The sequence below is a fragment of the Streptopelia decaocto genome, assembly GCF_964273445.1.
Source record: "Streptopelia decaocto genome assembly, chromosome: 1".
Classification (NCBI taxonomy): Eukaryota; Metazoa; Chordata; class Aves; order Columbiformes; family Columbidae; genus Streptopelia; species Streptopelia decaocto.
The window spans coordinates 99,111,637-99,127,376 of NC_138663.1; the positions used below are offsets into that span (position 1 = coordinate 99,111,637).

The 15,740-nt window shown below is 36.1% G+C and overlaps 1 protein-coding gene across 2 annotated transcripts in view; it reads right to left on the bottom strand.

Annotated features, from left to right (window-relative positions):
- The window catches only part of PUDP (pseudouridine 5'-phosphatase), a 76,159-nt gene that overhangs the window by 34,267 nt on the left and 26,152 nt on the right, over positions 1 to 15,740 (bottom strand). Inside the window, exons 1-3 of one of the 2 annotated variants that reach the window (XM_082071412.1) lie at positions 15,606 to 15,739; positions 12,940 to 13,158; positions 787 to 1,016 (exon numbers count right to left, since the gene is read on the bottom strand). In XM_082071412.1, the coding sequence (XP_081927538.1) occupies positions 787 to 1,016; positions 12,940 to 13,158; positions 15,606 to 15,702 (546 nt within the window). In that variant the 5' untranslated portion in view covers positions 15,703 to 15,739. Of the gene's footprint in view, positions 1 to 786; positions 1,017 to 12,939; positions 13,159 to 15,605; position 15,740 lie in introns of those variants that run through there. The other variant, XM_082071413.1, reaches the window with a different exon arrangement.

Here is a 15,740-nt window from a genome sequence, read left to right on the forward strand (position 1 = left end):
TAAAATTGTTCATTAAAAATTAGTATGTAATACATTATTTTTTGCAGTAACGAAACTCAAAGCCTTCAGAATTTATGTTGCACTCAGGATAAACAAGAAGCGAGAAAAATACTTTAAGGACAAAGGAAATTTAATTTAAAATAAAAGCAAAGACGTTATTTTAACTAACTCTCAATTTATCTTTCACATATCTCCCTACAGTTTTCTATTTCAGAATCAATTTTGGAAACTTATATAAATGAGACAGAAACATAACACCTCTACTATTTGAGAAAGATTGTACAAACTGATTGGTTTCAAATCAGGAAACAAGAATTATGATCTCAGAGATTTAAAATGCAACAGGAGATGGCTTAGGAAAAAAATATATGCCCTCTTTACAAAGAAGTATATTTAATGTTTAGACACTTAAGAGGTAAATCAGCCATGAATGTATGAAAAATAAACTGAGATATGTTTAAATAACTGTTTCCAAACTTTGAGTAGTGAAGTTAAGCTTGCAGATTTATGCATAGAGCAGAAAATCATTACACTTTCTTATCACTGCACACTACCATGTAGTAAATCAGAGCAATCTGCATCACAAACATTAAACATAGTGGGGAGAAATTATGCTTTCCAAGCATCTCTTGCTTCAACAGAATAAACATATTTGAAAACAGTGGTAGCTGATTTTTATAATGTTCATATTAAATCTAAGTACTTATCACATTTTAAAAAATTCCAATTATAGCTCAAACGGAATATTCCTAACTTTTCAATTTATTTGTTCCCTCCCCTTCTTACCTTCTCTGGAGGTGCAGGAGGGTGAAATCTCTTTGCACAAACCAGAAATGCATCCGGCTGTGGTTTGCCATGCTTCACCTCGGGGTCATCTCCCAACACAATATGATGGAAAAGACCAAAGAAGTCTTTGTGTCTGGCTGTTTTCATCTGAAATGTCACTTCAGCCGAGCTGGTGGCAACAGCTATGGGTATGTTGTGTTTGTGTAAATGACGGATCAGCTTATCAACACCTGTAAGACAAATATATATATTTTGTTTTATATATATATGCATATATGTAGGTATATGTATTAATATTTATGCCTACTTACAATATATTTAGCAGTATTTCAGCATTGTTTTCTTACTGAATATAGCAACCTATTTCAATCAGTCAGTGTAGAAGAAAATTCTCACTGTATCTGAAATGTTCCTTCTCCACACAAAAATCATGGAACATTCCTCAAGTTATATACTTGTTCTGTCACCAAATGATGCTTTTCTCAAAATACGCCAAAAAAGGGTTCAACGTCACTGCATCAGTACATCCACCAGAAGCTCATTAAACAATGTCCCCAATATTATGTATGTTTATTATTTCGAATTCTCTGTAAGTGAGAGAAAAGCACACAGGGGAACATTTTCTTTTATACGCAGATTTATACGCCTGGGGAAAAAAAATAATCAAAGTCAAAGAAATATACTGCTCACTGAATGGCATAGTTTTAAGTTCTGAAGCAGGTATCCAGCTGGCTTAAACCAGCCCCTAAGAGAGCTCAGTTTCTCCCTTTTGCAATTACTAAAGCAAGACCGGGCAGAGGAGGGGAGCTGTCAGTCACAGTTGTTAATGCCAGAGCTTTATCTATTGATGCTGTGAACCCAGAGTAATGAACACCTCAAGCCTAATGGGCAGAAACTTCAATCCGATCCAGCCTTCTAGGGAAGGTTAATGCAGGGAACAGCAAGAACACAACAGTCAGTGTAAGAGTGAAACATACTTCATTATTCTGTGCAAGTTTTGAGTTTCCTACACAGACTTTTCAATGCTTCTTCACTGCAGCATTCTAAATGCTGGATACTTCTCCCAGACAAAACAATCAGCAGTGTCTAATGGAGAAGTGGAGGTCTGGTCTTTACCAATTCACAAGAGAAAATCCCTCTATATCTGTAAAATCATTTTAGCTCTGCTTCTTGGCATGAATCCAAACCATGCTGGACAAAGGATATTAGTTTCAGGTAGATAAGCCTCCAGTTGACTTTTAGCTCTTTCAACCAACTTGAGAATGATTCTTTGTTTTCATCTTCCAATTGCATGAATTCTTATCCTACTTTTCATGTCTGGCTGTACTAAAGTAATCTCATTCCCTTCCTCCTGATTCACTGTCATGTCTGTTTCCTGCTTCCTCAAAACATTTCTGCTCCTCCATGTCCATTTAATTCTTTGCCACCCTAGCATTTCTGATTTGCATTTCCCATGTGCTCCAACTTTTCTGCTCGAATAAGCCATTTTGACAATTCTATAAACAACAATCTTACTTGTGATACATTTTTCACAAGGACAGTTACGTGTCCAACTTGAGAAGTTACAACTACTACTGATAAAAAGTGTGTAGATTAACTAACCCACCTTCCTGGAAATATGACCTGCAGATGTGGCTCTCCACAGATTTCTTCTCTGTTCTCCAGAACCTAATCGACCAATTAATAACTGACATTTCCAGCTCCCTGCTTGTATTTGAGACAGTCTTTAAATTATAAATACATGCCCTTCTGTGATGTTAGACTTCCAGCTGGACAGAAATAACAAGTATTATTCCTTCTCTAATGTCAATGCATCACTCATTTAAAAGCCTTCCTATGCCCCCTTAAATGGTTATACTGATAATAAGCAAGTTCATTTTTTCCCAAATGATGCTACTCTGTCCTCTCATTAAAATATGATGCTAAATACAAGTTAGCTATTTATTCCAGATATGGATCATGTCTTCATTCTGAAACATGTGAAGTCCACATTACATTAATTGAAGTACTAAGCTCTCTTAATGTAAAGCAGTAGCCTATATGCCTCTTTTAAAATAACATTTATTCAGTCAAAGGAATTTATTCTAAATTATCTGCAACATTTAGCAAGGCTAGTATATCATGTGTGTAGTAATATAAAGAAGTCTAAAGATTACACAAGAAAGAATACCTTTTATATCGCCTACATCCTTGCTATGATATATTTATTTTTTCTCTAAAGTTGTGCTCTTTTCAAGTAGCTAATTTTCTTTAGACCCAGTGCATCACAGCTTCAGCTCATCTGTCACAGGGTATGTTTATTCTACGTTTCTATCGGAGGTAGCCAGCCACAGAAAAGCACTGTTGCAGAAAGGTTATTTCTTCAGGGTTCTCTCTTATATTCCCTTAGCACATGTCATGGTTTTGGTGTGTAAATGTGTGTGTGTGTGTGTTTACTTTCTCTTTTAGGCTTTCCTTGCTACAAGGAAGCTAAAATGCAGCTGTCCCTAATAGGTCCAGAGAGTAAAGATTTATATTATTCAGGAAAGGCACTTTAATAAAAATAAGCCATTTAAAAAATGATTAGTTGCATATGTGTAAACATAGCAAGATAGATTAGCAAAAAAAAAAAAAGGGAAAATCAGCTACATGGAAAAAACATAGCATACGGAAGAATAAATAGCTAGCATATCTTAACAAGCTCAAGATGGTAGCAGTTGAAAAATATTTTCATTACAGGTTTGTTATTTCCTTGTAGATGGTATAGATCAACAAAATCCATTTTTGTTTGAATCAATTACCTCCAGAAAAGCTCTATACACTCGGCCACCACAGCAAATTACTGACACAATTATTGTACTAATTCGGCATGTAATTCTTCATTAGGAAGAAAATATCTTTTTTAGTAGGTTTTTTTGTTTTCTACAGAAAACATCAACAGAAGGGGAAGTGTGGAACTGCTTTAAAGATCTGTAAGAAACTTCCCCTGCCATACACTTTGTCATTATATGCCCTATAGCTACACAGATATTTCAAATCAAATGAAAACTTCAGTTACATCAAAAACAATCAGTTAAAAACTCCATGGCTATGAAGAAGTACAGTGAAAATTCCTGTGAAAACACTAACTTCTAACTTACTTGCAGCTACTGTGTCAGGGATCAAGGCCCATCCATCACAGAGGGACCTATGTGCTAGGCCTCCTGGCACCATCCTCCACCCCTCCTACTGAAAGCGATAACACTCCTAATGTGGTACACATGCAATAACAGCCTTAGGCAGTAAAACATAAATTCTTCAAGTAATCATAAAAAAATCAGGAATAAATATCCCACATTGCTATGCTTGCTTTCCAAATGCGGTCTTTCATTTCAAATAATCAAAAAGGAGAATATTGGTTCTTTCCTCTATCTCTTTAAATACTAAGTTTTAGAACAGACACAGAAGCTTACTATATTCTGAATGTAACAGTTAAACACCAGTGACTATTGGAAAGAAAAATAGGTTAAAGGAATCATAGACTGAATTTAGTTACAGACGCTGAAAAGAAGGATCAACTTTAAATGTCAGCATCTTTAAAACCCGATTAATCAGAGAATGCTAGGGATTGGAATTATAAATGTCAATGAAGTTAACAACTTTGGGAAAATAAAAAAAAAACGTGAACTAAACCAACAGAAAGGAGTTGTGAGACCACAGACCTATTTTAAAGGAAGAGATCAACACTTGTGTTCTGAAAGTTTTAGAAAAAAGTATATAATCTATGGGGTTTTTTTTAAAAAAGGAAGTATTATTCCTCCATTAGACTCCTGATGTGGTGCTTGTTCTCTTTAGATTCAGCTGAAACAATGGTGACTAACATATTGGATCAACTGACAAACTAAAATAAAGGCTTATAATGAATAACAAAACCCTTGGGCTGTCACATTTTTCTTTTCATTGACTAGTACAAATGTGTACAGCAAGAGTTCAGGAAACCAAATAATATTACACTAAAATGATCTGACCATAGTCCCAACCTAATTATTTATATGCTATTACAACACTGTTTTCTACATTATCTTTTTTTCAGTTATGACATTTTATAATTAAGTGGCATTATTCATTATGAAGTGAAAATTAACAAGACATAACACCTGAGAGCTAATTCAAATCGACAGAGAACAAAGGGTATTTTTATTTTCCTCTTAGCTTTATACAAAAATGAGCTCCGTGTCATACAGAATACTCCAGTATGGTGAATAACACATACATTTTTGCTACATTTTATTTAATATACTTTCAGATTTTTTTACCATCACTTTTCTTGTGTTTGTCTACCACTGAACAGAACACTGTTCCTAACTTATATCAGTTCTGGAACTCCAGATTCAGACCTATTTCTTGTGAAATGCCTCCAGACAAATAAGGAAATAATACAAAGCTCTTGTATTTTTTTCTAATATAAGTCTTCAACCAAACTTTTGTCTTACAAAGCATTTATTGTTTTTCTCTTTTCCTAAAGAGAAGTTTCTATGAACATGTTACAGTAGACTATAAGAATGCTTTTCAAGATAGTGAAGAAAGTGATCTCCATCATGAACTGGGCAAACATACGAGATATGGAGGAGGATTGTTCATGCTGCTTCAGCACTGAACCATAACTTCTGTTTCCTCCGTTCACCTGTTCAACAGTTTCTGGTGTTCACATTTCTGCTTGCAGTCTATTTATCTGAAGGCATAACTACACCATCCAGGCAGACAATCATGCACTAAGTTTTGCCAGTAACTTAACCTGAAAATCCACTGTTTGATGGTCTTATAAACACAGACAAAATCCTACAATCTTTTGGCTCCAGGACTAGAGCTGGCCTGTGTACAAGGTCACAGAAATGCGCAGGCCTGCACAGACTCTCCACAGGCCCACTCTCTTCTCTAATGTCTGTTTCAACCCTAAAAAGATGAACATAAGCTATGCAAGAGAAAGCCCTGAAAAGACAAATATAACTCCTCAAGGCCTTGCCTTAAGCAAAAGCATACATGGTAAACAGAACTGTAAGAAGTTCGTATCTTAAAATTTACAAAGTAGCTTTTATGAAAATTAAGCTTCAAAATTACATTACAGGAGTTCCTACCTCATCAAGGAGGCCTCAAATAAAGCAATGGTAGCATTTTCAGTGGCAAATCCTTTCATGAACATCACAGTGTACCATAGTTCTCTTGTATCTCTTTAGTTCATCCTTGGGTACCACCTAGGTACTAATTACATCTAATTTCTATTTAATAGTATTTTGACCATTACGCAATCCCAGGAAGAGAAACAGGAAATCCATGAGCAATAGAGAAGACAGTATGTGTGTTATGTCTTTTGTTATAACTTGTTATTTGAAAGCTAACATGTTCTTCTAGGAAGGACATTTAGCAGACACATCCCCGTTTTTCTCACCCTCAAATAAAACCCAAACAGCTCACAGGGGTTTCAGTTCTGCACCAACCATCATAGATAATATTCTTTTATAGTTTTCAACTAATTTAGCTACAGTGTTAACAAATTTAAGAACATTTTGAGCAAACTGGAACAGAGAGCCATCATATACATTAATACTTTATATTCTTCCAAATGAAATGTTTATTCAAAAAATTACAGTGTTGGACATCTAATAATCAGAGAAATAGTATAATGTAGGATTACTTTAGTTCAAGATAGTAAATAATAAAAAAAAATCCAACACAACAAAACAAAAAAAAACACATCATAAATACAGCATATTCCTTATATTAATTCAATACAATCATCAAGTAGCCAATGAAATCAGGTTATCAATACATTTGGAATTTCCATAGATTCTGTGTGTTCATTTTCTGATTCAAGTGGAAGTTCAGGCTACATTATTACAGGAAACTAAAGACTACATATATGAAAATAGTAAAAGCTTCAGATAGACTTAAAATGATTATTTTGTGTCTTCCTCTGCATAGCTGCTTTTTTAGAAAGCAAACACAAGTGAACTCTTAAGAAAACCCTAAATAAAGAATGGGTATTTTAAAACGAATATGAAGATTACTTTCTATGCCCAAAAGCTTCTCTATGGTTCAGCTAATTGAGAGATATTACTTCTCATTTGAAATTTTCACGTAGGCCTCAAATCATTATGATTATAGTAACAACATCACTGCTATCTACAACTATTCTATACCTTTTGACATACTTCTGGAGACTACAGAAATACTTCAGAAAAAGTGAGTGACCTAGGACACTTATTAAATTGTCTTATCCCCCTCTACAGTTAGTTACTAGTTATTTGATTATCTATCCAGTCAAATCGGTGTGCTATTCTTATTTTTTGTCTGCATTTTGTAATTGCAATACATACTTTGGTCTCCAGCTAATTTAAATTGTTGAAAAGATAATCATACTCCTTACTTCAATAAGCTAAACAGGCTACTCTCATTTGAAAATTTCATAATGCATACAATTAGTCACATTTGGTTTATTGTCAACTATAATCCTAAACCTAAGGAACGATTCTCTCCCTAAACTTCTTTGAAAAAAAAATGTGCTGCTTTGAAAAATGGGGTGGGGTACTGAAATATTCCATGAAGCCTTTTGTAATTGAGAGAAAACAAACAACCAAAAACAACAACCAAAAAAATAACAAACCAACAAAAAAACCCAAACAATAACAACAACAACAAACAAAGCCCAACTATCTCATGGGCAACCAATTCTTTTCCTATGTATATTTTATCTATATATGCTTGTGTTTTCTTGGACTTATTTTTTTTTAATCTGAGCTATTCACTCTCTCCCAAAAAATACTAATTTTTCTGTTTCCTTTTGAGCATGTTTGACCAGTTTGTTAATATAATACCTCTTTTACCCGGTTTCCCTTTTCCTTCGCTGGTGTATCTCTTGTATTTTGTTTCTCTTTCCCTGCTGCACTTTTGGAACTCATCTACCCTACACAGCCCACGCTAATATGACTACACTTGCTAAGTCTTGTAGCCAGGATGCAGAATGTGCTGCAGAAGAAACAACATGGCTACAGCCTTTGTTAGAGAATATTGTCTTGATCAACAGACTTTTGCCCTGTACACTGAAATTTTTGTTGTAAGACCTACAGTAGTCACCAAGACCTTTCTTCACATAGCTCAGACACAAATTACAAGTGCAAATACAACTTCACACTCTTTTTGCAGACTTTCAGCACTCTCTCGAAGATGATCTTCATTTACATCTCTCACAGTGTTGTTCCTCATTCAACACAGTGTAGATACAGTTAGCTTTCACTCACATTAACAGCATGAGAACAGAGGACACCTGACCGCTGGGACACAAAAGAAATCAATGCTTTTTAGAGACCCATATTCAAGTCCACTTCATTTTGTTGTAACATTACACAAAGCAAGCTGTATGAGAGCATTCAGCATGTATTTGCAAGATAAGATTTACTGCTGAGAAAAAGACTAAAGGAAACCAAAGTGCTCTGTGCATTGTTTAAATTAACTGTGTACATGCATTATGCATGTCTTGTATGATATATGTCCAGTTGTGCACAAATGGATATCTTAAGCATAAATACAGCCTCTGTATGAAAAGACTGCTCCTCTTTTTCAGAATCATTTACAGTTCCTACAGTGAATGTGATATCAAACCAAACTTAAAGCTCTTCAAGGTTTCATCACTCTCTTTAATCAAAGAAATGCTAACATTACCACTCAGAGCTTTGTCAAGTTGATTACATTTCTAGCCAATTCAATGATAATTCTTTAAATTCATAGAAGCGATTCGACAGTAAAAACTTCAGCAGCCTCTGAACAATAAAAGCATCCAACAAGGAAAAAAAATCATCTCACATAGAATAAGAAGCTGTCTGTTAATTTAAGTCACAAACTGATTAAAACATATTCTTATGTAGTCTGCGGTGCTACAACAGTTGCAAGCCCATCAGCATAGTGTTATTATCTACACTTGCTCTCAGTCCTCAAAAGAAGTGAGCATTGCTGCTGTGAAGGTGATAGTGTGACAGAGGTGGGACTTTCCACCACTTGGTGTAACGCCACCAATCTGATGAGACTATGGAACTGTAACTGTCAGATGTAACTCTTTCTTTTTTGTTCTGAGATATTAAAAATGCTATCTGCAATGGTACGTTATCTTTTCACTTAGCTACAAAAGTGGAGTGGCAACAAATAACCTACTTCTCAATTTGGGTAACTGGCTATTAACAAATAATTCTATATTCTCATCTTATTGCTCTCTAAAAAGTACCAGAGATTCATCTGATGGCAGAGACTGCCTGTTCACCAAATTGATAATGTTATTTTAGTCTAGACATACCAACACAAGCATGGCCATGGAAACACTACAATACTAAAGTTTACACAATTCGGAACCTCTGTCAACCATGTCGCTGACTTCCTGGTAAAAGCAATTTTGGGTTGCAATCCTTTAGGACTTAATGCAAAGGACAAATGTTTGAAATCAGCCAAACAGACAGCACCATTCTGAGTTTGCAGCTAATTGACTGATCTCTAGGGGTTAAAGGCTCACTGAGCCCAGCACGGACTCACTAGAGTTTCTTATCATTAAAACAATAACAGCAAGGAAAAGATAACATTGTAGGTCATCTGTTTAACTGTTTAGGGCGCAAAATGAATCAAAGAAACAATAGCTAAGCAAACTAGACTGCTGGTTGAATGGAATTGTTCAAGAAAAAAATACATAAGTCTTTAAAGTGAGCTGCCATTAGAATTTGGAACTCTTCTCTTTTTGAGATTTCTGACCAGCATCATTCGGTACTAACCTGAACTATGAAATTACCTCCTCATGTCTGCAAGAGAGAGTCAACTGTACTTGAACTGGAAAACAGTCTGCACAACACATTCTACATTGCCTGAACAGAAGCTGCAGCAAAGAAATCGCAGTTATCATGGAAATGATTCAGAAACGGAAAACATCAGAAAGGTATACACAGCCACACAATCTTTAAGGACCTGTGCTTTGTGAAGAGGATGAGGCAAAAAACAGAGACTGCTATGAAAGAATGGCATTAATTTCATAACCTTGACATGATTATAGTAACTGTTGGCAGCTGTGTAACTTGGAGTTAGGTTTTTCTAGCTCTCTGCATATTCTGGGTTTATCTTTAGCAAAAGCACACCTATACACATACAGGAAAATGTACATATGCGTGGTTTTCTTCTGCTCCATTTGTCATTCCCTATTGCTCTGTCAATCCACTTCCCTGCAACGTAGTACTGCGTTTGCAGAAACAGGGAGACAACTATGTTACTCTTGCAGATAACAATTTGTGTACTCTGACAGAAATACTTAGAAAAGCAGCACAAGTGGCAGCCCTGTCATTTGTTAGCATTGTCTTGCATTAATTCTTTTCTCCACTGAATCAAAACTAGCCTTCCATAAGATTCTTCCAGAACTAAAAATAAACCTGTGAAAAACTCTCAAATAGTTATTGGAAAATTCCACATTAGAAATGAATATATCCTCTTTGTAGATAAAATCTGTATTTTGACTGGAGCCTGACACATGGAAGTTTGTAAGTCAGTTCAGCCATACTGAAATAGCCATAATTCTGTCTGCAACTGCTAATATCTTAGAATTGTTGTGCACTAAGTGGCATGGTCTGTCAGGCAAAGAACTGCTTTGCCAATTGTATATTTGTACAACTTCCACACCATCTTTAACCATCACTGAAATACCTGTCAGTTACTTGATCTGGGAATTAACAAAGTTATTGCTGGCACACACAGGTACATGGCTCATTCTGTGTCCAGAAACAAGTGTTGCTTTGCTTCAGTCACTTTTTCAAACATCATTGGCCACCATTCAGCACTGCTCTCTACAAAACCAAATTTGAGCCTTATTTTTGGAAAAACTGTAAAAATTGATCGAAAAATGGAACCTCACCTGACTATTAACTGCCAAAAGATGGCCACAGATTCAGCACGTCAGAGTCATTTTACGCCATTAATAAATATGACAATTAATTTTCACTTTCCTGCATTTACCTGCAATCATCTGAAAGATCAGCTTATTTAGAGAATATTGTAAATTCAAAATGTCACCACAGTCTTACATTTTACACAATACCTGCATGAAGTCCATTTTTCATTAAAGAACATTAGAGACTGTAGAATAAATCCACAAGGTTTACACTAATATATATTCTCAGAAGATACAAAAGGAGAGAAGATAAGTATCAGATTAAAAAAATATCTGATTAACAGATTGAAGAACAGGTCAGTCCTTAAAGAAACAGCTGAACCTCCTTCCTTCTAGATTATTAGCTGACATGAAGCTCATTTTCTCAAAATTCATAGCAATTCAGCTTGTATCTAATGTGCTGCTTCCAAGTAAAGTACAGATCCCATTACTTCAGTGACCAAGGCTGCATTTGCTCCCCACAATGGCCAGTGAGCATAAAGTACTTAAGTTCACATCAATTCTGCTTTGGAAAATAGCCTGAAGAAAGTTATCGTATGTATTTAGCTGAACTGAAAAGATAATCCGTTGAACAATTCTGGTGATGATAAAAATGTTTACTTGCTTGTCCCATTAAGAATTTTGCTTGTTTCATCGATAATAGCCTAGCTTTAGTAAGCCCAGAATTCAATTTTGAAGGCAGGAACAGCTCAAAACTCTGTTTCCTTCAGCTAATCTGTTCCATCATCCCTCTGCAATTCTGTTCCAGCCAGCTCAGCCACAATATCACAGTCCTCAGCAGGCACCGAATATCCATTTAAAAGCACCTGTTAAGTGCGCTGTTACATTACAGCAACTCTTCTCTGTGTCTCCTACCATTTCACCCAATCTGTCCACCTGGCTTTTTCCAAACTGAGACTAAGGAGTTTTGTTTGTCTTGCAAAAGAGATAGCTGCAAAGTTAGTTCCAGAAGTTTGACATGAAAAATAAAAACCACATCCCTCCATCTTTCTTGTTTTCCTGGAGACTTTAACTGGTCTTACAGTTTTAGGTGGATCTACAAGCAAGAAAGATGCAATTTGAAAAATCTGTCATATAAAAGACATCAGAGAGATAACTAAATAAATTTGCTGTACAAAATACTCTATTTTTTAATGTGCCTAAAAAAAAAAAAAAAAACAAAACCTAGATGTTTTATTTTTGCTGTTTGTTATTTATTCCTAACATACCACATATTTTTAACGCTCATCCTCTTAATGCATTATGAAACTAGGTATAAAAAAGGATCTAAAAATGCAAACATCATTAATATGCTGTAGAGATTTTCAGGCCAAACAAACATAAATTCAAAGAGAAAAAATTATAACAGTGAGACTTGGTATAGTGACATGTAGTTATTTTACTTTTAATACTGTTTCATTCTCCCCCTTTCCTTTACTTTTTTTTCATTTGTAAATTATTGATATTTGCTCCAGGAGGTTTAACATTGCAGAAAAAATTAACAGTAATCTTAGCTTTAGGTATTGCTTATCTTGCATGGCTGAGGATTTTTCTTTAAGCATTCCAGATGTATATGTAACAGAATACAAAATTATGAGTTCATACTACAATTAAGATTCACCTTCTTACTTATCTTGAGGTACCTGGTTTAAGCTACTCATTTGGGCTTCCTTCACAATCACTGGTAAAAAAACATGTATCTTCAGAACGTGATTAAACTTACGTGTCTTAAGACAACCTGAGAAACTCTCCCTCTCCACTGACACATGGCTGGCTCAAATGCCAGGCTTAAGTTTCAACATTGAGGTTAGGCAAGATGAAACCCATGGGCTCATACATTTGCCTGTACATTTAAAAGTGTATTTGTGCTTTACAAAGTTGGACTGTGCTCATAGCCAGAGAAAACTAACTTGCTGAGTTTATGCACATGCCAACAGCAACAGAATGTCTTCTTTACAAAACAAAATTCATGCACATATACTTTATAATTTTTCTTCTTTTAAAACATATAGACAAAAAGGTCTTTTCCAAGTAAACAAGAAAAAAAGTTTTCATTACCCTTTAACAGGTAAAAATATCTCTTTAACAGGTAAATAGCAGGTAGATTTGAGTAAAACTTGCTACAACTAGAGTGATGGAACTGAATCTGTACGAGAAACTGCTTTGTGGAAGGCAGATTAAAAATTTCAATCTTGGCTAGCATTTAAGTAATTCTGTAAACAGTTTACAAATACTGAAGAGAAACATACCTGGCATCAATTCAGCAGTAGGGAATATTTTCTCTTGCATTATTTTACTTTCATGTAGTAACTCTTCTTTGGTCATTGGAAGATCTAGAGTATCTCGAATAATCTCTGCCCCTTCTAGGGCTTTTTTACCCATGACCAAGGATTTCACATCCCAGGTGTAGGCCTTTCCAAAACGCCCACAGATCTCTTCAAACACTACAGTATAGAGACGTTCGGTATCTGAAAAAAAAAAATAAAAATATATATATATATATGTAGAGCAGGTTGAGCAGCCAGTCTTAAAAGGAGGACCACATAAATGGTCTCAGAGTGAACTGCCAGGAGCCAGAGGGCACATCAAAGTGGACAAAATTGCCTTCCTTTATTTGCAGAGGGGAACACAGACTTCTAAAACCACCTCAGGAGTACCCAGGTTTTTCAAGCTGTCACTTCTGTGTTAAGAAAAGGTTACTGAGGGTCACAACAAAGAACTATCTGGACCTGCTCTCATCACCATTCTTGACTCAACACAGGTTAGCAAGCAGTGTCTGAATTAAAATACTGTGTTTATTCTTTGCATGAGAAAGAAAAGGAAGGAAGGAAGGAAGGAAATCTGGTACTTGGGGGATGTCATTACATATTCCACGTAAATTGAAAAAATAAGAAAAAGATTTAATTATTTAAGAATGTCTTTGAACAGAAGCTTCAGAGTGCCTTCAAAGACACTACAGTCATTATTACAGTGCTGCCGGCACCTCTGCATTTACATGTGATTACTCAAGTAGAACACACCCACTTGTATTTCCAGAGGGTTTCTGGCAACAGTAAGCTTCAGGCTGAATTTTGCCAGTAAAACGATCAGCTTCTTTGTCAAAGGTGTTTTTAGGTTTCAAACTATTTTTTTTTAATATAAACAAACAGTTCTGTCTTTCCCCCCAGACAAATCTTTGAAAAAGAAGGTCAATAACATTTAATCTAACACCAAAACAGGGAAGAAAAGTCCTTTTAACTCTTGGCTTCCTTTCAGCAAAGATCCTGAACAGTGGATTTTCGACCAGTCTGTTTATCTATTTAAGTAGTCTCCTTTGAAACACCAGCTACTGCTGTTAACCATGCTTTAACTTCCATGCATATCTTTGCTTTCTGTACCTCTAAAGGTATGCTTACTATTATCACTTTAGCAACAAAAGGCAAAAGCAAGGAAAGAAAATAGTTGCTCTTACAAGATTTATTTAGAAAAATTAGGGTATTCACATATCAGTATGTCCTTTGCCATGTAAAAATATTTTTATAGGCATAATAACACAGTGAATGTATTCATGCGCACATTGCCTCACGTTCTGAATATATAAGAATTACTCAATGGAGTTTAAAAGCCTTCAGCTTTATCATATTTACTATGAAGAAGGCAAACTGAAGAAAGCAGAGCCCGTAACTACAATATAAGCGAAGATCTTCCCTGCAGTCTGACAAATCTCGCCGCTTAACCACAGTAATCTGCTTGTCCTGAGATCTTCACATGATTTCAATCTGGAATCAAATGAGAAACACTGTGGCCATCTCCCATCATTGCACCTACTACCATGTGAACCCACAGCAGTTCAGAAGATACTCTCTGCCGCCTGCCAGAGCACTCTTGTATATGTTTTCCTTCAGTAACTAGAAGGGATGCTGAGCCAAAAGATCAGCTAAAGAAGCAATGTACTTGTCTGAACTGCTTAACAGGGCAGCAAATGGTTCACAAAAACCTCTTAGATGAAAAATGAAATTAAAAAAAAATAGCACCTGTACTACTCTTTGCAAATGTTTCTTAACGCCACTTATGGAAAAAAGCTAAGAGTAATGTGGGAGACCTATACAACACACAGGAAAGGTATCACAATACCATTTTGAATCAGCAGAAGCATAAGCAACTGGGCTTTCAACAATGCTACGCTGGCTAGCACCCAGTTTGCTTGATACTGCCAGGTGGTACCCTCTGTGAGCAGAGAAGGTGAATTAAGAATATAGTGTTGTCCTGGTTTCAGCTGGGATAGAGTTAATTTTCTTCCTAGTAACTGGCATAGTGCTGTGTTTTGGATTTAGTAGAAGCAGCATGGTGGTAACACCAGAGTGCTCTCACTGTTGCGACGTAGCAGTCAAGGTCTTTTCAGCTTCTCGCCCCATGCCAGATGCACAAGAAGTTGGGAGGTGACACAGCTGGGACAGCTGACCCCAAGTGACCAAAGGGATATTCCATACCATGTGAATGCTTAGTATATAAAGCTGGGGGAAGAAGAAGGAAGAGGAGGATATTCAGAGAGCTTGATGGAGCCTGGCTTTCCCAGAAGTGGCTGAACACCTGCCTGCCTATAGGAAGTAGTGAATGAATCCCTTATTTTACTTTGCTTGTGTGTGTGTGGCTTTTGCTTTACCTATTAAACTGCCTTTATCTCAATCCATGAGTTTTCTCACTTTTACTATTCTCTCCCCCATCCCACGGCAGAATGTGGGGGGAATGAGCGAGTGGCTGTTTAGTTGCTGGCAGCTGTTGAACCACTATTGTCATTTTTGGCACAAAACATGGAGCTCAAAGGGTTCAAGATAATGACAGTTTTGATTGGAATGTGCTAAATCCAATTTATAGCTGTTATTGCTGTTTAGCTATTAATTGGCAGGCTCCTGTGCTTGCCATAGAGCTTGCTCACCTTGCTGTAAATCAGTCTGGTGTTTGTTAGTGGCTGTTTTTTTGCTTTCTCTGCTTGCTGTACTGCTCATCATCTGACTCGGCTGTGCCCGGGACATTTTGATAACAGCAATGGTGATGCATCTGGGTTGGCACA